We start from the raw sequence: 24199 nt of genomic DNA, 5'->3' as shown, positions 1-24199 counted from the left end.
ATAAATATCAAGGATAAGCAGGCAAATAAAATCCAGGTTTATGAATTTAAAAAGGCATATTCCTAAAACAAAACAGCAAACTTCCTTTCTAGCTGAACTATCCTTAAGACCAGCCAACAACGCAAGCCGCAATGGGAAATGACGGAATGTCAAAGCTGTCTCTATGTAAATCCTTATTCACACCATGAACACTTTGAAACAACTTACGTGCGTGCAAAGGATCACTTTTAAATAGCTAATCTCTGGCTCCAAATCCTGCTGATTTCCAGTATAATGTCTCATGCAAAATCCTTGGTTACCGAGACCAGTTTTACAGACCGCTCTTCAAGACAGAGACATTGATGTAGTGAGATAATTAGGGCTAGCTGGTTTCTCTTGCTCTTTGAAGACATTTTTCTGTATTATTGGCTGACAAAAAAGTCAAAACCTTTTTTCTGCTTCTCTTTCTTGTGTGTGTATTGATTTTATTTGTTTATAGTTCAAAGTAACTGGAGTCTATTTCCCCTTTTGCCCACTGGAATTATGCGCCTGTGTTGAAACCTGTACTTTCAGACAAAATATTTCCTCCAAAGGGTCATTAAAAATTAAAGGCCTGCATTATTGTTTAATCACAAGCAGGAATACTGCAACCAGGAAAAAAAAACCCACCAAAAAAAACAAACAAACAAAAGACAGCTCTCCCCCCTATGTGAGTTTTGGAACAGTTAATTTGGGAAGAAAAAAAATGTAAGATCAGGCAGTTTCTGTCCATCACATCTGATGTTTACTATAATCACCCAAAGAGGGAGGCACTGCTAAAAGAACTGAAGTAGTATTGAGCAGGAAAACTCAGTGGCCTTGAGGCTGTAAATATGACACCACATTATCCACTTCAGGATGGAAGGGGCTGAACAGCTTTAAAGGATAGGAGATCTTCCAAACGATGGATATCCCTAGACACACAGGAATTCCCAATGATCTCAGAAGCACCTAGGCAGAGGGCTAGACCCTTGTGCAATATGCCTAGGACCTATGTATCCCCATATACTTAGGAGTCCATTAGATACCATGCTGACCATGAATCCCTGTCAATACCTACCTCACAACTCCTTTGGAGGGATTGAGAGGTTTGGACCGGGAAGCCGTAAGAATTTCCGCCCAGGATTTCCCCACTGGTTTGCTGGCAGAAAATGCCGTGTGGAGCGGGGAAGCCTGAGTTAGCCAGTCTCCCAAAAATCTTCTGAGAGGTTTCTGCTATGTTTTGTGGAGAATAAGGGAGATAATACTTCTGCTCAGGCTCAACTTGCTCACAAATTTTGGGCCTGATGAGTTTCCATTCTAACTGGTAGCTAAAAGTGGAGATCATTTTGCCCTTAATTATATACTGAGGCAAGTGGTTAACAGATTTTGACCAACCCTTGTATTGTTACTATCTCTGTATTTATTTTTTCATTATACTTTTGTATTATTCTATATGTTATGAAGGCAATACTTAAACAATAGCTGATCCAAACTATTTAGGTAAATAGCTGAGGAATTCAGTTATGATTTTTAACATACAGAACCACTATGTATTAAATCTATGACCACTGCGTTTGACTGCACATTATATGTTGTAGCAAGGTCATGTTATCCAATGACATACACATTTTGTTAAATATGTTTGCCAGGCTTTCCAATTCAGTTTGCTCCATCTCTCTGTGGATTATATTTCACGACGTGATTTGACAAAATGCCGAGATAAAGTATGTGCAATGTAGCTCAGCATGACTGAGCAACGGATCCAGCTGCAAGTTTTGCAAAGCTCAACCTTCTTTATCTTAAATGTGAGAAAAATTCTAAGACGACCAGGGAACTGGAAAGCCCGTACGCAACATGTGGCTATTTTAGTCAAACTTGAAGCTAAAAACTTACCTGAAATCTTTTAGTTCTTGTTTTGTACTGCTCTCTTCTCTCTTGTTTTCTATTGTGTCTGCATTAGCTGCCTGCTGTAAGCTCCGAGTGATAGGTCCTCCAACCCTCTCTCTAGATTTTACACTGAACCTATCTGTCTTTTTCTTGTTTGCCACAGCAGACTTACTTGGCAAAACGGCTTTATTCCTTTGTATTCGGACATGCAGTTTCCGGGATGTTTTGCTTGAGATTCCAGAATGATTCTTGGCTACCACTTTAGTTTTTTTCCCCTCAATGTGAGTCATTTTGGCCACTCTTACAGGGCTGGAGTTCCTTAACACTGAAGAGGGACTTGGCTTTTTGGATCTAATTGGAGGTATAAATTTTACATTTTGCTTTGATTTGAAGGATGCGGTAGGCAGCTGAATCTGCACAGGTCCTGAGGTTCGTGCTCTCGTCTTACCCAAGTGAGCCTGCATACTCTGCATTTTGATCTCCGCATCTGCCGTTCGTCGGCGCTGGTTGTTGCCTTTGTCGCCACTTGTGGATGAGGAGAAGCTCCCACTTTTTTTGGATGAATTTTTTTTAGAGGAAGGGGAGATGGGTTTTTTGGGACAACTGTAAGATGCGTGTTTGTTCAAGCTTCCAATGTAAGTGAATTCTCTATTACAGTAGGGGCAGATGTGGGAGTCTGACTCAGATACACTATTACTCAAGTCTGCCTTCTGCTGTGCCGATTTCTTTTTTTGCAAGATTGCTTTTTGGACAAGCTGATTTTTCTTCTTCAATGCGCTTAGTTTTAGTTTATTAGAAGACAATTTGCTCATCTCAACATTGAAATTAAGTCTTTTAGGTTGTCCCATTCGTCTGAAGGCATTTTTCCCAGGGCCAGCTAGAATGACCATGCCATTTTTAGGCTGCACAGTCTGCTTCAGTGGTACTGGATTTTTTTTGGGCGTGTATCTCTTTTTGTCGCTGGCAGAGGCACATGCCAAGATGTGTTTGTGTAATTCGGGCATGTTATCAACGCTTTTCCCACATTTTGTACAACGAATGGCAGTAGTAAAGGTCTGTGGAATATTATGGGTAGTGAAATTCGTAGCAGTGGCTCCAATACCCATAGGATTTCGATGGTGATACTGAAATGGAGGTGGTTTAAAGCTTGGATAGTGTTGATTGAGGCCCAAACGAACATCTGGATCTTTTGACTTTACTCCAGAAGCCATTATTTTTATGGTAGTATAAAGCTCTTCAGAGGAGTCATTTAGATCTTCATCCTCCTCTTCTTTTGAGGGTTCCAAGGAAACTTCTGGTAGGCTTTGCATATGTTCTACATTTGCCTTACTGGGATCTGTAAAATTCTGGGGTCTTAGAGTCCCACTTTCAAACTCATGATGTGTGCATTCTTTGTCTGGATGGAGATCTCGCTGATGTTGTTGCAAATTGCACAAAAAGGCAAATTCCTTTTTACAGACTGAGCATACAAAGATATTTCCTACTCCATGAAGCAAAAAGCGATGTTCTGACAAGTCAGTTTTTTCTCTAAACAGCTGTACACAGAATTCACATTTGAAGGGCCATTCTTCAGCATGAACAGATAAATGCTTAGTTAGGTCTTTAATAGAAAGAAAAGGTGATTCACAGACATTGCACACAAAGCTTTTATTGAACGTTTCCCGAACTACATCTGCTTCACTTGAAGTCTCTGGATCTTCTCTTGGCTTCACGTGCTCACTTTCCATTTCCTCTTGTTTAAAAGCTATTATGGGGAGAGTACTTTCCAGATGATCAGCAGGGGAAACAACAGAAGAAACTACTGAAAGAGGAGGAGGAGAAGGAGATGATGAAGAGGAGGAGAAGGAGGAGGAGGAAGAGCAAGAGGAGGAGGAAGAAGAGGAGGAGAAAGAAGAGGAAGATGAGGACGAGGAGGAGGAGGAGGAGGAGAGGTTTGGTGGACCAGGTGAAGCAGTAGTAAAAAGTTCAACAGAAGGAACAGGAGATGGAGAGGGAGATACTGTAGGTGAAAGGATTGGAAGTGGGGACTGTGTAGCAGTGTTATACAGTGGTGATGGGCATGAAGGAGTGGGAGTGACACTGGCAGAGGCACCTGGAAGTGGTAAAGGAATAGTAGGAAGGAGTGGAGGGGGTTGCGTAGCAAGTGTTAACAAAGGAGGACAAGGTGGTGGGGAGGAAGGATCCGTTGGCGTTAGAAGAGGGGGCAGCTGACACAAGGAGGATATAGCAGATGTTTGAGGTAAAGGGGAAGCAGGGGAACTATGAGAAGGGGACTCAACAGTAGGTGCTGACACATCAGGATCAACATCAGGTTCTGGCTGGGGTACTGATGATTTACATGGACTTGGGCTTCTATTCAAAGTCAAATCAGGTGTGCTTTCTGTAGCTATATCCGTTCCATTATATTCATTCAGCAGAACTTTTTGTAACATGCATGTGGTTGGTTTCTTCTTTTTAATACCACTGCATGTTGGCTGCACTGAATTATTTTCTTTGTATTCCTTAACTTCAGTGTCACTATATGGCTTCTTATGCACACTTAGATCTAACACTGATTCCCAAGGAACCTGAGTCTTGCTTTTGACATCAGACCTTTGTTTTACACCACTAGATAAATCCAATGGCTGCTGGTTGCACACGCTACCAAAAGTTGGAGTTGCTGTCCATTCCTTAGGTATTTTATAGTCATCAAAACTCAGAGGACTCATAGTCTGTCTTTCCTCCCTCCCACATAAGCTCCATACAGGTGAGTTGCTGTGACTTTCTAATTTTGGCATCTTTGAAGCTAGAACTGTATCATTCCATATGGTTTTTCCATCACTTTGTTTACCAAAGTCTCGAAGCGCTGGACTGTGCTGTGGAGAACTGGGAGGAGAGCTGGTTCTCCTTTTAAACCTACTAGATACTGAAGGCAAAATGGGTGAAGATGTAGCAGAAGGACCTAATTTAGGGATTTCAGTTGCTGCTGGAGTTATCTTTTTACTATCCTGTGTCTGAAGAAGTTGTTTTAACTTGGACGACAAATAAACACTTTTTTCTTTATGAAAAGGTAAGCTCTCAGCTGTTGAAATGCTAAGAGGAAGATTTAACGAACATGAAGGAGTTATAGGTTCTGGATCTATTTCAGTTTTTATTTTAGGTAAAAGAGGAGGGCTGGTTGTTCTCCTCTTTTTGGATTCATTGCTTCCACCACTAGAAGGCTCCTTAGGAAGGTCAGTCATGTGTATTTGTGTAGACTTTAAATTCTGAGAAATTTCCACTGTGACTGGACTAAGTAAACAATTTATTCCATACAGGTCTGCAGAATTGGATTCCATCTCAATCACATCACAATTGCTAGTGCTACTGTTGGACTGAATTTTACCATCAATATAGTAATTTAAATTTTCTGAGATATTGCTAGAAATATCCATAATATATATGTCATCAGCTTCACCATCCTCTTCTAATTCTGTACTTGCTATATACACACTCTGGGCTGGTTGGGCCTGCTCAGTTTGAAGTTGCGGTTCTTCAAGAATGAATCCTTTTCTCCTGACACCTTTGGGAATAAGATGACGCTCATGAACCCTACGCTGGTGCCTACGCATGTTAGTATGCGTTCCAAAAACCTTTTTACAATATTTGCAAGGATGCAATTCTTTGGGTTCCTTGTTCTCCTCAACAAGGGTAGAATTTGACATTTCTTGGGAGACCTTCTCAGAATCCAAGACTGCAAAGTCTTGCACAAGATTGGAAACATTTAATTCGTCTTTAAGACCATCATCTGCAAATGTCTGTCCATCAGCAACATCATCAGACTGCGGGGCCGAAGTTAGTGTTAAGAATGGTTTTCTTTTTGGCCCTGCTTCATGACGCCGCTCATGCCTTCGCCGATTAATTTGAGTGCCAAAGGCTTTCCCACAGTATCGGCATTTGAAAGCATGATTGACACTAGATATATGAATATGCATGTGGCGTTCAAGTCCTTGCTTTGTTGTAAACTTCCTCTCACAATGCTGACAGGGAAACATAAATGTTTCCTGGAAATCACCATTCGATACACCTTTTGCTTTAGGAATTTTTACAACCGGTGTTTTCTTTGGGGAGTTCTCTAGAGATTCTTCTGATATGCTTTTTTGTTCCTCCATAGATTCTAGCTTTTCTTCACATACAGCTGTAGGCTCTTTTCCAGGACTTTCTTCAGGTAAATTAGCATCTTCCACCTCTTCATCTTCTTCCTCCTCCTCCTCCTCCTCCTCCTCCTCCTCCTCCTCCTCCTCCAAATCATCTGATCCACAAGTTATTGCTCCTGGTTTGTCTTCAGGCATTGTTCGTGGCTCACTGGTAGGACTGGGGATCATTAGTTTTGGAAGAACATCTTGATTTACCATCTCCTGAATCACGGCTGTTTGTTCCAGTGACAGCACAGCAGAAACAGATGGCTTTTCATCTTCCTCTTTATGGTCTAATAAAGAAAGAAAAGGAGAAAGAGAAAGAAAAGCATTAGTGAATTTAGCAAATTTTCCACAATATTATAATTTCATTTCCCCTGAATCCTCTCCCCCCCCCCACCGTCACCAATATGCTCAATATTTATGAGGACTAGAATGCTACTGTTTGTTAAGATGTAGTGTTTAGAACAAAAAACTGTATTCATATTTTCCTGCTTGTAATTTTTTGGCCAACATGTAAGGGACTGCATTCAATACACTGAGAAACTCAGAATTACCGCTAACGTTGTGGCCAGCTAAGCCTCTTCCAAGAAAGAGAGCAGGATTTTGGTACATTTCACTGTGTATTTTTGGATATTAAAACAAAAAACCTCAGATGAAATTAACTGACTTTTGTCACCATTTTTAAACTCAGGGAAACAAGATCTTAAATTTGAACTCTGCCTGGACACACATCTAAAATAGTCAGTCAAATAAGTTTTAGAGTTTGGCTGAAAAATAAAATTACTTTAAATTTTGTTCATAATACACCAATCTGGGTTTGTTTGTTTTGTTGTGTTTTTTTTTTTTTTTAAACACATTGTAAAACACATTATTGGAGCCAATTTGTTATTTTGCATTTCCTAAATTCTGTTTCCTGAGAAGCTGTAGAATCCCCACAGGCACAGCCCATCCTCTTTTGAATCAGATACACTCTGAGCATCATTTGCTGCTGTAAACTGGCTCTGAAGGCACCTTTGTATGCCAGTTTCATTTACCTGCCTTCAGTCATCATCAGTACTTACTGATGAAGGGAATGTAGCTATCCTGCTGATGATGTGCACAAGCAGAGTGCGTCACCAGAGCAACTGTGCAGTTAAGGCAAAAATTCCTCCGCCTCCTTTATATGTCTAGCTTGGGAATGCTGGGGTGGGGGGGGGGGGGGGGATGTCAGATTTCCAGGATTACTATTTTTTAGTGGGTTGATCAGAGGGTAGTTGGAGGAAAAGATCTTGAATGAAGCCAGTAGTTACATGCTGCCCTTACCTCCTTCAATTATACCTCCCACTGGTCCAACAACAAAGCCAGGGAAGACAGACTTTACATTCCTGATATTTCTAAACCAAAAAAACAATCAGGAAAATATCTTAAAAAGATCCTTCAGGCCTTTAAAATATACATCACAAAGTGAAAAAGGGCAGAAGCCAATTTTGAAAAATATGCTCTGCAAGTCACCTTTAAGATAGACTGCATCAATCGTTTTATGTGTTAAAATACCACCTCTAAAAATTCTATTCTGTTTGCATTATACTGCGCTTTGTTTTATTCTGTTGCATAGCAATCTAAATGGCTGGGCAAAGGGCTAGGGCAGCCAGTGGCTATATAATAAAATTATACCATGATTCCCAAAGTCATTCGGTACTACATCTTGATTCTATTTCTAAGTTTTAGAAGACTTAAATTTAAAATAAGGACTTCTTTATTATGTTCCATCTGAGGGTTCGGGATTTTATGTTTAAATTCTGTACTACGCTAACTCTTCTGCACTGTATACAGTGTGAACATATGACATACTTCTCTGAATGTAAAACTAGTAACTTCAAGTTATTTAACACTACAAGATAGCTTGGCACGCAGTATGAACATTTTTATAGTGCTGCTGGTGTGTGTGTGTATCCTCCTTTAATTCAATACGATACCTAAGGAAATTTATATAAGATAACTGAAAAAAATCTTACCTTCTTTAGACTCCCTCATATCTGTGGAAGTAAAATCCAAATCAGTCTTTCTCTGCTTTGTATCTATTGCCTTTTTCCCCTTGTTTTTACACTCCTTTTTCTTCCCTGAAAAATAAATAAATAAAATAAATAAAGTTCGTCTACTGCGGCTCAACAATTTTTAAAAAAAATGTTGAGTGACAAAATTCAAAACCCAGCCATAGAAAAAAACTGCAAATTTTTGAATAATTACTGCATTTTCCTAAGGAACATGAATGGCACATCCTCAATAAAAAGGATAGCAACATTCAAAGGGTACATTAAGTGTATGCAAAAAGATTGCTAAATGGCAAAGCATAGAACAAAGGAAAAGAAGGAGACTTGCAAGAAATTAACAGTTCAGCAAATTTAATTTTAATACCAGTTCTGTCACTATAACTGATAAAGCAATAAGCGTGTAAATGCCTAGAGGAAAATGAAATGATCGGTACAAGGTAAGATGAGTTTGTCAGAAACAAAAACAAGCTGAACTAGTTTTTTTTCCCACTGATGGCACAAAGAGGATAAAGGAAATGCAGTGCAGCTCAACTAACTCATCAGATACAGGTAGCTGACATCTTCATAGGTATACTAGACAAACAAGACTTCTATAAAGGATGATATTACGCATTAATAGTATCTGAGCCAATTTTATGAGACCAGGTGGGTGAGATAATATCTTTTATTGGACCAACTTTTGTTGGAGAGAGAAGCTTTTGAGCTCACACAGAACTCTTCAAGTGTCTTTCTCACCAACAGAAGTTGGTCCAATAGAAGATATTACCTCACCCACCTTGTCCCTCTATCATCATGGGATCAACATGGCTACAACGCCACTGCACTCATTAATGCTTAGTGTCCATTTGGGAAGTGCTGTCAACTGGTATTCCACATGGGTTCCATATGCTTCTATGTAGGTTTTCAAAATAATTCTACATCTCTTTTCAACCATGACTTGGAAGAGGGTGATACAAAAAGCAGAGGGATCATAAATATGCCAAAAGAAAATATTAAAATACAGTATGATTTTTACAAACTGGAGAAAGAGGAAATCAATGAAATTCAATAAAGGTAACTATGAAGTGGTTTACATAAAGAGTAATCAACTATAAAATTGGATAATAGTTGTTAGTGAGCAGAATTACAGAAAGATAGGGATGATGAACATAAATATACACAAATAATGCAATGCTGACACAAAACCAGAAAATACTAAAGGAACACTACAAGAAAGCAAGGCAGGTAGCTAGTCTGCTCTATCAGACATTGGTTAGGCCTCTCTTGGGAACACTGCATGTAACATTTGGGCAGCACATTCTGATACATTTGACAAAGTTAAGAGAATAGGAAAAAAAGGACTTGTTCAGAAAGTAAGACCTATCATGAAAGCTTAAGAACCAGACATGCTTACTACAGATGAGAAGACAGACAATTCTCTTCCTGAAAAATAGCTAATTTGAGACAGAAAAGAATACAGAGATATTCTCTGTCCAAGAAGCTGTAGCAAGAAAAGAAATGTAGGTCAACTAGAACTTTGTAACTATAGCCAATATGCTGCTCTCCATTTGCGTGTGTACTATCTGCAGAGGGAGGCCTTCTGGGGGGAAAAAGGCCCAAATATAGAATGATCAGAAGACTTAGCCAATGATTTGAAAGATGCATAGAAAATTCTATGATATTCAAAGGGTAAGGGATGGGCTCTCACAGGTGTAGGTAGGGTGGAAGTGTGTTTATTTACATCTTCATTCTGGGTAAACTTTCCATCCTTGAAAAAATCTCGCACTTCTGATACATTGATGTATGCTACATATTTCCCTTGCAGCTAATGGCTTGTCTACATATGGAGTTATTCAAAAGTGGATTAAGTTAAACTGGAACAAGGAACTCTCTTATTCCAAAATAAGATTGTCAACATATGGAGTTATTCAGCACTAGCTACGGTACTTTAAAACACACCCTACTTAATCTGGATTAACTTTCAACTGTATACAAGCCCTAAAAACAGCGATCTCTTCTGAAAATGTACACCTCTGCCTATCCAGCTGCTAGAATGGTACCTCTACAAGACAAGGAATACATCCTCTGTCAGGCCTCTCGGACACAAAACATTACCTTTCTAATACATGACCTCCTGGCTTAAGATGTGAAATGTATTCTGGAAGCAATGTCTCTCCCTTAGCAGCATACTCTCCTACCTAACAAGCCATTGGACTTGCCTCACATGAACTGTTGTGAATTTAAATACGAGATTATTCCTTTACTCTTAGAAGTATTTTGCACATCTTTTACTGAAAGATTTTCCTCTCCATTCCTACTGAAACTTTCAAAGCATGCTAACCTCCCTACAGAAAAGTTTAAAGATCAAAGAAAGCTCAGCTTCACACTAGAGAAAATAAGAATTACTAGTTTTTATTTGGACACCATTGATGTATGAACTAATTTTGTATTTTCTCCCTCTTCTTTGAGAAACTTAGGTTTAATTAGTTGTCCAGCGTTTTTCCAGTTCTCTATATAACTTTATCAGTGTGTTTCATTCCATTTTTGGTTATTTTCTTGTTTTCTTTTACCTTAACAGATTTCTATCAGATGAAGTCACTATAGGGGAGGGATAGCTCAGTGGTTTGAGCATTGGCCTGCTAAACCCAGGGTTGTGAGTTCAATCCTTGAGGGGGCCACTTAGGGATCTGGGGCACGGGGCTGGACTCAATAACCTTTCAGGGTCCCTTCCAGTTCTATGAGATAGGCATATCTCCATATATTAATTATTATTATTATATGTTACAATTTTTTTTGGCCCTCTCCGGATCATACATTACTATATGCAATGCTTTCTCTCAACTGAGCAGCTTTATTTCTCATCTTATCCCTAAATACTGAAATGTTTGGTCTCTAAGCACTTCCCTGTCATACCGACCTGAAATTGTGTCATAGGGCATCATTATCAAGTGCTGGGAAAATCTAGCTGGAGACTAGTCAGAAGTTTAAGGATGCTTTCTGATGCTCTGTCTGACCATAATGAGTTTCTCTGTGCATCTTTACCTGCCAAGCGCCGCAATTCAATATTATATGCCATTAGTCAGAACCTCTGATAACCTTTGAAAGAAATGGAGCCATAGCCAGGATCTTTAATGCAACTCCCTATCTGCGCACAAAGGGCTTCAGAGCTGTACACATCCAAATAGCTGTGCTAACACACCTGTCATCCCTGCTGGAGCTTACAGCAAGTATAATTGATGCAACTGTATCTCTGGGACCAAAAGTAAAAAATATAAAGTTTCAGTATGTTCTTAAAGGCTCAAACGTTCACTGCAACAGAGTCTACAGACCATTGTACACACCAAGTGCCATTGCCTTTGGACACTGCCTGGAATGGGCTTTGAAACAACGTATGGGTTGAAACCCAGTAATAGAATTTTGAGAGCACAGGCAAAATTCCACAGTTCCTTCTCTCACCTTCTGGTGAAGCTGGAGTTGGGGTGAAGAGGAAAATTGGGTCTCCTGGTCCATACACCAAGACATGTAGTGTTCCGAGGTTTTCTGACCCACAGTCTGCTCTTTCACACACACAGGGAGGCATTCCACTCTAACAAAGGAACATTTTCAGGACCTGAAATCTCTAGGAGCCTCACCTTCACATCAAATACGGTGGTGGCTGAGGACTATATTTTGCATGCCCTACATGCTGTGGCACCTGGAGCTATAGTAGACAAACTATTTCTAGAACAGAGTGGAACAGATCACTGGGCACTTTTAAACCTATACTGTCACCTCTAATGTGACTGCTATAAAACCTTTGAAATGGAAACACAACTAACTTATCACTTCTGATAAACTTAGACATGCATTGTGATAATTAAGGGGCTAAGTAAATGATGTAGAAAACAATCACAAGGGCTTTGCTTTTGTGTTTAAGTGATAAAGTGCAAACTTTCCCAAGTTTCTTCCATTTCTACAATACACTACCAAAAATATAATCTCCAAACTACCACAATGACCTGAGAAAACAAAAGAAGAGCAGTCTTCATAACTGAAGTTATTTACTTAGAGCTAAAATTAATGCGTCATCTAGTTGCTTATGGGCTACTAAAAATTCCTCTCTCAATACCAGGATGAAAAGAAGGTAATTTCCAAGCCCCCTCTAGAAAAGCCTCCTGCTTTTAAAAAAAAGCCTAGTTGATATACTTGGAACATTTTCAAGTTCATGGCCTTTAAACAAATACATTTGAAGAGAAGATTTATCTGGCACCTACTTGCCTTTACTCAGAATAGCCAACAAGCTGACTTGCATGTATATATAATTTTAGATTAGTCAGATCAATTTCCAAGGAGTAACGGAAATATCTATTGCTTTTCATCAGGTTTTATTTTTTACATACAGCAGTTAGCCGCATCTTGCCTTTTTCAGGTTCTGGTCGGCTTAGAAAAGTGTTCAAGTAACAACTCTCAAAGACTTGCATGTTTCATCCAACACATTTCCAAGCAAAAGCAATATCCACGGCACTGATAAGAACGGATACCAATGATTAGCTAATGAATTTTTGCCCCTTAATTTTCTTGTAGTTTAAGACTTCAAGACCAGCAGAAGACCATAGAGGGGAAAAACACAGTATTGAACCTGGTGGAAGCCTGAGTATAAGTACACACGTGCACTTACCATCAGGTTCCTGAAGGGTCCTACATGGCTGCTACTACCAGCTGGATCCTCCACTTGGTCTAAACAAGAAAGATACAGGAATGAAACACAGGGAAAGTGAAATGGAAACAAATGACTAAAGAATAAATGAAAGGTAGAACTAAATATATATGTATATGCATAAAAAGAATAGCAAAAGAAGGATGCAAGAGAAAACTGAATGAAAGAAACAGATGGAGAACAGCTACACTGCCTACAACGACAAAGATCAAAAGGGGAAACGGCCACAATTTGCGTCTTTTGATTTTCAGTGCCACATTCGGTTAATATCACTTGTGTTTCCGTTCTCTCTCCTGCCACTCATCCAGGATTCCGACGGCAATAAGGTGGGTGCACCGACTGCTTGCCCACCATTATCTAACCACACAGACACAAGAAATCCTACATTACTGACTTTGGCCCACATCCTCAGCTGATGTAAATCAATGTAGTCCCACTGATTTACATCAACTGAGGAGCTGTCTCTAGAAGTCTATAAATCAATCTGTCAGATGAACTTAAACAGTATTTAGGAAAAAGTAGCACCCTATTTATCCCGAACGTAAAGGACTGGCAATATTTTATAGCTCAGACCAGGAGAACAGCCTCAAAATCTATAGTATTTATGCTGATGTGGACTTTGCTAATATGCAAAAAGCTGCTGTAAATTGCATCTTCTGCTGATGGTGATTTTTGGCGAGATAGAAGAAGGCGCACACATGCCTGGGGGGGTGAGGGGGGTGGGTGGTGGGAGGGAGAATCAATCTCCCATCTTTTCCTAAAATTGGAGCTGCAGAAGATCAATAAACATTACCAGCTTTACCAAGGTGCTGCTGTCTCAAAGGGATACCCCAACTAAAATAGTAAGGCTTCAATGGGATGCAGAGCCTGCCATAACTCAACATGTGAATCTCATAGCTAATTCTTCTCTCTCAAACAAAGCTCTGATCATCTATAAGTTCAGTACTCACTTCTCTACACCAAGAACCAGGGTTAATATTTAACAAAAATAATGGTCATTGAAGATCAAAAATTCCCTCAAAGTCTGAAATCAACATATTAAATTGCAACTGGCTGTGCATAGATACACACCACTAGAAAAACACTCTACACATATGTGCTGCTGCTGAAGCACACAATAGAGAATGGCTGCCGAAAAATCCCGTCTCCCCCGAAAAACAAGGGAGGGGTTACTTCATCTTAAAAGGAACCTTGAAGAGCAATGACGACTATGGCCAAAGGGCAAGAGTTTGCATTTCAGTCCACATATACTCATGGTGTAGTCCAGACCACGACACTCAGTTCTCAATGAAAGTTATTTTTACTCTGAGTAAAAACAGAATGGGCAGAAGAGGATTGCTTATATCCAGAATACAGATGCACATTAACAATAATTTTGCAGTCATGGTTGCCCGCCTGGTTTTGGAGGCAACGCGGAATTACATCAATCTCCAGGTACCTGCAGCCATCTCACCTGTTGAATATTCTAGATATAAATGCAGTTTACACATATGGAAAGACCATGTCCAAAATAGAAGAGACATTGTTCCAAAAACATTAAGTCCATGTTAGTGAAATATAAGAGCAATTTAAAGTTCTGCATGATTTAAAATACTCTATTTGTAAATGTTATGTTTCAAACTTGGTGTAACTAGGTAAGACAGGGACAGCCAGCTCTTTTTTCACTCCGATTTACTTCTTTCTGAATTTGTCATCCTTCCCCTTGCATAGGAGAGAAGCACAAAATACAGGTGAGAACATGCTACAGTGCTAACCTGCGCATTTTTAAATTTTTGTGTAAACTGTAAGACAATTGCAAAGCATAACTCTGTCTAGAATACAGCTCTATGTGTTTAATAATTCAGGTTGACAGAATGGGTCAAAAATTAAAATGACGACATGCAGAAACATCCTAGCAGCAATGTGGCTCCTAGCACAGTTCTGCTCTGAATGTGGAAGGACCTAAATAGCAGCTATGCTGCGGGATGGGAACAGATTTAGTGGCAAGAAAGAAAGCCAGAGAAAACAAATCAACAGATGACAAAATGCCAGTTCGTAAAGATGTGAACACTTTAATACCGTTTCCATCAACATACATTTTCTTTCTGTTAACACTTTCAGAGTCTTGGCATTTGCTTTTTGAAATGTCTTTATCATTACCCATATCGCACCCCATAAAGAAATCCTGTTTTCAAAGCCTTTGATTCCGATCTATCACAACTCCTGCTGAGATAGTAAAGCCAAATCATAAACACCTTCTGACTGATAAGTCTGTACAAAGCCTGCAAGTTAAAAGGGCTGCTTAAAGTCAGTAACACTGGAAAACTGATGGAAATTTTTCACACTTTATGGAAATTTTTTATATGCTGCATTCCACATGCTGAGAGTGGATTTTTGTATAACTGCGGGGACTACTGAAATCTGCTGAACCCTCTCCCTGCTCCCACCCCAGGCCACAAGATTCTGCAGATTAATACATGTAAAGCTTAGCAATAAGTGAACATTTAAACATAAAATGCAGGCGTACTTTTTTTTTTTTTTTGGAAAGGCTATAGGTGAAGCATTGCTGATCTATACATCCACCAACACTGCTGCACTGTAAAATATTTTTTTGATAATTTACACAACAATTCACATAAATGTAGCATCCAAGATCAAATATAGAATGTTGCATCCACTTCCCAGTTCTGTAAAACAAACAGGCATTGAAAAGTTGTCCAGAGTTCCCAGTGGTCTGATGTAGGCCACTCCACCATTTTGCCGTGCAATAACTAGAGATCAGGTGCCAATCGACCTGGCTTAAAATGAGAGGCTACCTTTTGCGGGGCAAATGCTGGGCAAAAGAAGAAACTAAGGGAAAATAATGACAAGAATAATGGGTAGATAAAAAATAATAATAATGCTCCTAGACTAAGCAAGCAAGCAAAAAAAACAAAAACAAAACCCTCAGAAATTCTGCCTCATCACAAAAAACACTATTTTAATATTACAGCATTAACTTGGTGAAGATCTATTAAAGCACTGTTGAGTTACAGGCAGATGTCAGTATAAAAATAATATACTGATACCTTTTATATATTTTACAATTTAGCTTTTGCCTGAAACTATCAGTCCATGCTGAGAATGAAGATCTTAGCACCACTCATGGGAGCTGCTCAAGCTTCTTGGTACAGAGCCTATTTTATATACACAGGTAAAGAGAAGAATGACTACAATGCCCTGACACATGGAGATCCTAAATACAGGTCTGGCGCAGAGTCCCTTCTCTATACGCTGGCAAGAGCCTCAAGAGCTGTAGGAACTATATTTGTCTTTGCTCAGTGACTGCCTCTAACAAATTTGTCAAGTGTTACTGAAGTGCTCCAAAGGGAGCGCCATTCAGCTGTCCTCTATTAAAAGGAAAAGTCACTGAAGTGCAAGACCTGACCATAGGAATTGTTGGGCCCCAAAACTTAACATGCTGCACGTGCCAAAGTTTTAGAGGCATTGAATTTGCTACCAAAGGCACTTTAACATCTTAACTCGACAATCTAAACAACAAATACAAAAGCAAAATTAAGAGAGAAATGTCTTCTGCTACAATGGCAGTTTACCAATAAAAAAGAATACACTTTCACTGATCAAAAGGGTTTTTTTCCCTTGTACCCAACTCATCTCTTTCCTAGCTACATACTTAAATACATTATACTTAAGGATCTCGGCAGAGCGAAGAGGAGTAAGAAGAGGATAGGTATGACAGATGTCAGAATAAGAAATAGAAACTTCATAGTAATTTTATTGCTGCCAATCCAGGAATTTAAAATTTCTTCCTTAGCCCACATGAAGCAAGCTTAATTTCATACACACCAACCACTAGTCTCACACACAGATACCCCAGCATTTTTTAATATCACACAATGAATGCCCATCAAAATTACAACTATGATATTTAACCTTTATAACAATGAGAATTCTGTCTATTCTTGGGAGGATACACCCAAAACATCTAAACACAGGCTTTATTACACACACACTGGAGCTGGCCTAGAGTATTCCACAAGTCACATTATTTTGTCATATTTTCCATGTGATGGCACTGCCTGAGATATTCCCCAAAGGTCTTTTGCTACTGCAAAGCAACAGCTGAATCATTTACAACAAAATGAGCAAATATAATTTTGCCTGTTACGTACTATTTCTAAGAAATCAGTATTGGAATATGGGTAGGGAAAGGCTATAACCTCAGAGATTCTGTTTCTAATCCATATAAAAGATGAAATTAGTCAACTGTAACTACCTATTACTGAAGCATCCAAAAATATGCTGGGAGTCTCACAAACAAACAAAAAAAACGAACTTGTTCCCTGCAAAGAGCTTACATTTGAACTATAACACAAGACATTCAAATTAGGGCAAACAAAAAATGGGAAAGACAGGAGAAAAAAAGCAGAAGGGTTACAAATGCACTTATGTCTGTTGTGCACATTTTAAAATTAATAAGACATAAAATATACTATTTCATTTACAATATTTCAAAAGGCGTTATGTACTAGTCAATAAATATAGGTCTTGCAAATACAGCAATTAGATTGTAGTACAATCACGAATGATTGATAAAATGGCTGCATAACAAAAGCTGCAATACCATGGAAAGTGTGACAAAATTATGTGACTTATGGAAGTTTAAATTAAAGTTTTTATAGATCACCATAGAGGTTTTGGGTGACACTTTAATGGCACCATTAGGAAGTAACACTTCGCTATTTCATCTTGCCGCAAATTCCTGCAACTGTATATTAATCCCTATGGGACAAATGAAATCGTGATATGTGTCATGAGATGATATAAAATGAAACAGTGACTTGCAACAGCACAAAGTCGAGCTTAAAATGTCCACAGGGTCCTCTGAACAGAACTCTTTTATGCTGAAGAGCTATAAAAGATGGAAAGATGTCTACCTGCACAGTTCTTTAAAATCATCAGGAAGAAATGACATGGGAACATCCTGCGCCCTTTCTCATGCACTTGCTGTATTATTTATTTGTACGCCATCGCCATTCATGACAGGAAGAGGAGTAAAAACAAATATGCTGTTTGAGATAATGTACTCTCTACAATGCCAGTAGTTTAATTCAATTAATTAAATGTATACTTTGGTTTTACGGACTAATCTATACAAATATAACATACACAAATTACTGTAGCTACTGAATACATGGAACTTAGTTATCCACAATGATTTAAATGCTGCAGAATGTTATCTACCAATTATTCAAAATGGGTAGATAAACACTTATGTGGTTTAATTCTCTGCTTTATCACATGTTTGCAAGACTGAGTAGAAAAGTTCAGACAGCACTGGACATCAGTGTGGTGGACCTGTCCTACCACAACAGATGAGAGGAATGTCCCAGGAAACACGATCATGATTAATCTGGATACAGTGAAAAAACAGAAGCAGCAGCTCTTGTTACAGCAAAGTCATTAAAACAAAAAATATTCACATGAAAATTGCACTGAAAAAGTTATTACACAACTAGGGAGTTGAACAGGAAAAATAAATTGTGGGAGTAGGAGGAATACACAGGCATCAAGAAGAAAAGAGAACCTGCTCCTAACACTGCCTTTAGATTCTTAGGGGAAACAGTTGAAATCTGACAATTGCTTCATAGTAACTTGACATGGTATCAGTTCTCAACTCAGTAGGAGGTTAGATGAACCATTAACAGGATTTGTCTAACAGGGAGTGATCTCTCTGGCAAACAACAAACAAGCACCATCACAACTTTGTATGCCTATTTTCTATGTACATTCACACACAGTAAGTACACAAAATAATAAAATTTAAGCGTGGGGGCGTGTTTACATCCTGATCTGAAGATATGCATTCTTTTTTGCAACAAAATAGCTTTCCCAGTTAAAAGAATAGGAAAAGAATGAAATCTATGGAGTATGGCCAAAATTTTCATACTGGAGCTTAAAATTAGGTGGGGGATTTTCAAAAGTCTGCCATTGAGGTCAATGTGACTTGTGGGCCTAAGTCACTTAAGGGCATTGGAAAAGTCCCACTTTTGAAAACTTTGGCATCTGTCCAAACATTTTCCTTGGGAACTAAAGGTAATTTAAGGATATTGATAGGAATCAAGTAGTTAATTTCTTCTGCCGTTTACCTTTCAAAGATACCAACATTTCTTTTTCCTGTATACAAAACACTGTTTTCTTTACACAAGGGAAGTTATACAAAAATTGCAAACTGGACCATGACAGCTGTTTCTTTTTTTAAATCAAATACCACAGTATGGTATATATATGTTGATATTTTTAGCCATGCCAACTATATATAAGAATTAAAACAAATGAATGTAAATAACTAAACTTATGACTTTTACAGTCTTTATGAGATTAAAAAATTGCTTCCTACATCTATGTTGACACTTAGGAAGTTAAAAGAGCAGCATGTATAACTTAAAATAAGCAATCAGTATTATAGAAGGTCAGAACTGCTGTAAAAATTTTCAGGTATTATAAGCAAAGTACCTCCCATTCTGGTTAATAACATGGCTTCCGACACTTCATTACAAGTGTTAGTCAAGTCTCTTGATAGCTAATAACACATACACTCTGCAACCATATATGAAATGCACTTTTCTCTTTGGTTACATTCCTTTAGATTTTGTTTAGCTGACTATTAAACAACAAAATAAAAGCAAACAAGTGATTTTGGAAACAAATAGTTCAATGAGATTTCTAGAAATAACTGCACTCTATACAGTGTCACTCTTCATGTGCAATACAGTTAGGAACACATTACTATAACATGACAAAAAATGGAGAAGAGTTGTTCTAGCACCTAAAACTGAAATGTAACAAATATGAAGCATTACTTTGATTCAAATAATTTTTCCATTCTTCTCCACTCTCTAAAGTAAGTAAGTATTTTTTCAATCACAACCAGTCACTGCTTTGAGATAATAAGAGTATGCACTTTAGGTACCACTATTTGCATCATAGAAACTCACCCCACAAAGCTCATATGTAATGTGCTTAAAATGCCATTTGTTCAAAAGTAGTAGTGCTTCTCAGCTACCTATGATTTGGATAGCAATTCCAATAAGAAATGTTTGCCTTATACAGAGTAGTATTTTATATTTTAAAGCTTACTCAAGAACTGTGCTAAAAACCACTGGCTATGATATTCTAGGATATTCGTTATCCAATCTGTTATTCAATTATATGATAACTTTTATTGGTATTTTCTATTTCTATTAAAAAAATATTGAATTCCAATACCGGTAACATTAAGACACCACATGCTCAGGCTGTAGTAGTGTTAATGCTGACCCAAAAGCTGATGTCCTTACTGTACCTCCTGTAAATGTTACTGGTGCTGCTGCCACTACGAAAGGCTCCTTCCTCCACCTTCACCCCAATCAGAGATTTTAAAGGATTGGTGCAGCAAGACATGACTGCATGGAAGTCTGAAAATGCAAAGAAGTCTATCTAAATGGTTCTGTCCAAACATGGACTGTGGCTTCACCTGGAGAACACAGCTGTGCAATGACTGCAAAACCCGGGAACAGGGCTGCCATTGTATCTAGCTGGAGCATTGGGACTGTGGTCGTTGGACTGGCTGTTTACCACTGGGAGAGAAAGACCAAAAAGTCTTTCAGAGGTGTTGAAAACAGAAAATTACCTACAAGTGTTGTAACCCCTAGGTATTGCCCCCCGAGTGTGAAATTAAAAATACTCAGAATTGCTAAATAAACTGCACATGTTAAATTGACATTTATCCAAGTTTTCCTTTTTGTTAGCCATTTTATTACAATATTAAATTATTTTATTTTACCCAGGATTCCTGCAGGATCCAGGAAATGTCATTTGTCAAAAACTCTCTCCACCACCAAAATGGAACATTTCTCTCTGCATTTTCACCTACCTTATCATTATACATTGCTATTTTCCTACCATTAAACCCTCTCCTCCTCTTCCTTGTTTGTAAGCAGAATGAAATCACAAGACCTGTAACTAAAAGTGCTCACAAAAACTGGGGGAGAATTCATGTTTCATGGAAGATTGTGATAATAGAGAATCATTCAGTATGCATGCTTATCAGTGATAATTTCTGTAATGCTACCAACAATTTCCATCCAGATGTGCAACATCTTTAACTTCCCCCTCAGAAGTTCAAGAAATTAATCTGGATGGAATGATCAGCAATAATTTCTGCATCACATTGAGTCCCACTGCCTCACTGGTATCTGCAAATTCTACAACCTGCAGAATACTGTGGGGTCAGTTTTGATTCATTATGCAAGTCTACTTTACAACCATACATGCTGTTGTCATCTGTTGCTAAAGCAAGAAAGGGCTATTTATTCACCTCCCACTTACACTGATTACTCTCCTCCTTGGTCTTTTGCTCTGCATTTAAGAATCTGACACCACATAACTGAAATGACAGTAGTGCATACATTCTCACTGAAGAAATAAGCATAATAGCTGTATGGAAGTGTATGTTTTTATAATTTGCCATGAAGAAAACCATTACATTTTCTAAAAAACCTCTGAATAGAGAGGATGCAAAACTGGAGATTAAGCAATGGTTTATTCCAGCCCTCAGCGAGACATATAAAGCCTCAGAATAATGGAAGACAAATATCAGTGTACAATGTTAAATACGGTACAAGATTTCTTTCAACAAGTACTGCTGGACAAAAAAAACATTGCTAAGGCTCTTTCAATATTTTCTGAAACTTAGGCCACAGTGAAAAGGCTCAGTTAATATCACATACACTGCAATTTTCCAATCTAACAATGCTCAAATATACCTTTAACTGCAGCTAGGCAGTCGCTATTAAGGCTATGTATGCATTTGCATGCACAAAAAAAAACCTTTGCTTCCTTCCTACATCTGTTAAACTTGCAGTCATCTCCTTCCAACTCTGAAGTGACAATTCATCTTTTTGGATCCATAGAGACACAAGGGGAGGGTAACAAGTTAAACACTATATAGCCCCATTATTTTAAAAGTGCAATAGGGTCTCTGAAGGAATCATTTACATTCTCCTGCACATTTATGAAGGAATACTGCTGGGTTCCAGAATATTCCCTCAACTTTCTATATGAAGGCAAGAATCTCATTCATTTCAAGAGCAGCATCAATGAACATTTTCCAAGACAACCACATTTCAGGTCTTTATAAGACCAAAAGTCTTATTGAGTTGCAGATCCAAAGGACAACTATAGCTCCAATGCGCCAATTGCTCAGTCAGTGCCTTTCTTGCCTAACAGAAGGAGCAGTGCAGTTGGTGTATTGGTTGACAGAACACACAACAGAAGTTAAGTTACAGTTTGCATCAAATCACAAGAGAACAAAACAAACAGTAAATAGTATATCAGGCTGAGCCAAGAAAAGGTCACTAAACATAAAACTGCTATCAAGAACAGCAACTTCTATTTTTCCACCAAAAAAGGTTAAAATGTATACAAGTCGGAGCACAAGTATAATGAGAGTCTATTGGGCACAAATCACTTTAGTCAGCAACCTATTCTGAGCAAATTAAACCTCTGATCATTATAAAGGCTCTTTTTGCATACACACTTCTTTGGACGGTTTGAAATACAGCTTTAAAAAGAACACACAAAATATGATTTCCACTAAAAAGCACTTAGGAAAATTTTTATTTATGAAAGAATGAACAGGAAAAATCTGCTGATATCTGGGACAGCAGAGAACATAGAAACTGACATTCAACAGCTAAGAATGTGGTCGCCACTAATAAAGTTTTAGAACAAAGTCCACCATGCTTTTGCAATTCCTGACAAGGGTCCATACGAGTTGAAACACCGTACCTTTTACTTTACTAACTTGAAATAAATTGCTATAAATTTATTTAGACAGTCAATTATTTACCCTAAAATTGACTGAATTTGAGTGTGAAGCTTTATTATAAGGCTGAATTCAATATTATATCTGATTTATACCTCTCTTACAAGCTACTCTTTTTTATTTTTAAATTACACTGAGTGAATATAATGTGCAACTTGGTTGCACCATTTAAGCATTTCTTTACAAACCATGGGTTTAAACGTATGGTTCAGAAAACATTTGTACTATTACTGCTTTGTAATTCTTATGTGAAATGGGTAAGAAAAGCTCAATTTTATTTACCTGACAGCAAAAATTAATCTCGTACTTTAGATGTCTTATTCCAATGGAAGTAGTTTGGGAAAATATTCACTCTGCAGTGCTTGGAATAGTGTGGAATAGAAACAGAGCGTGAAACTCCTCATAACGTTATTAGGTTTAAACCACTTTCAGATCTCCTGGATGTTTTCTTAAGCAAAAATCTCAGTCACCTGTAACTTCCATTTGAATAAGACTGGATATTCAAAGGGCCTCAAGGAAGTTAGGATGTGTGTCTCCCACTGAAAGTCAAAGATTTATTTATCTTATTAAATCCTAAAGTGGTTAAAGTTTATAATTTTCAAAATCTCTCTCTGAAGCCTGGCAACATTTTGGTAAATGTGTCCATGTATACCAATATTTTTATTAATTTTAATATCCTTTTCTGCAGTCAACCTTTAGGAATAGTAAAGGGGCAAATGTGAATATTTACACAATAGCTGCAATACAGCCACTACAATAAATGATAGCATTATCTTCAATTTTAAAAAGCGTACATCTTAATCTATCAATGTTGCTGAGGAGCATTATGCAGAGAAGATTAATAACTAAATCAACTCCTAACGAAAACTACTTACCTAGTGGCAAGCTGTCACAGAGTGGGATTTCAAAACTATCCAAGTGAATTAGGAGAAAAAGTTCCATTGACTTAAATCACTTGGGTGGTTTTGACTAGCCCACCAAGAATAGCTAAAATGCAGTGGTGGTCAAACTGAGGTTGCCCTTCCTCAAGCAAAGGGGGAATAACGTTAAGGGAGGATTTAGATGCTGAAACTTGAACATTAAGGAATGAATATCTGACACTCAATAGGAGATTCTTAATTCACTCAGCCAAAAGTTTTAAAGATCATTGAGTCTTTTCTCAGTACTAGGTAAACTGGTTCAAAACCAACTGAGTTATAAAACATCTAAATGACTATAATATAGTAGGCATAAACCAGCATAATTTCTGTAAAGGAAAGTCATACCTGTCAATCCTACTAGAATTCTCTGAAAGCATAAACAAGAGAGTTAAGAAATTTAGCCATTTGAAAAATTAGCCATAAATGGTCCATTTTAATATGAAAGGTGGTTAACAGTGGGATGCCCCACAGATGCATACTAGGATCAGCGTTATTTAATGTATTTATTAATGACCTGGAAGAGTAGGTAGACAATGAAGTGGAAAAATTTGTTAATGACAACATTATGTAGGTTAATCAAGATTAGGAGGTATTACAAGAAACTTAAAGGGTTAATTAAAACTTATTAACTGGGCAAAACACACCATGATCAATTAAATTCAAAATGTAAGTAAAAGCAAAAG

General features: G+C 38.0%; 1 protein-coding gene across 7 annotated transcripts in view; it reads right to left on the bottom strand.

Moving 5' to 3' along the window:
* The window catches only part of PRDM2 (PR/SET domain 2), a 118168-nt gene that overhangs the window by 25156 nt on the left and 68813 nt on the right, over positions 1-24199 (bottom strand). For 5 of the 7 annotated variants that reach the window (XM_034753496.1, XM_034753490.1, XM_034753492.1 and 2 more), the window contains 4 exons: positions 12711-12769; positions 11510-11639; positions 8039-8143; positions 1894-6334 (listed from right to left, as the gene is read on the bottom strand). In XM_034753496.1, the coding sequence (XP_034609387.1) occupies positions 1894-6334; positions 8039-8143; positions 11510-11639; positions 12711-12769 (4735 nt within the window). The remainder of the gene's footprint in view (positions 1-1893; positions 6335-8038; positions 8144-11509; positions 11640-12710; positions 12770-24199) is intronic. The other 2 variants (XM_034753497.1, XM_034753494.1) reach the window with 2 other exon arrangements.

Source organism: Trachemys scripta, chromosome 19 (genome assembly GCF_013100865.1).
Source record: "Trachemys scripta elegans isolate TJP31775 chromosome 19, CAS_Tse_1.0, whole genome shotgun sequence".
In the NCBI taxonomy this organism is placed as follows: domain Eukaryota; kingdom Metazoa; phylum Chordata; order Testudines; family Emydidae; genus Trachemys; species Trachemys scripta.
This window is presented reverse-complemented; position numbering and strand designations above follow the sequence as displayed.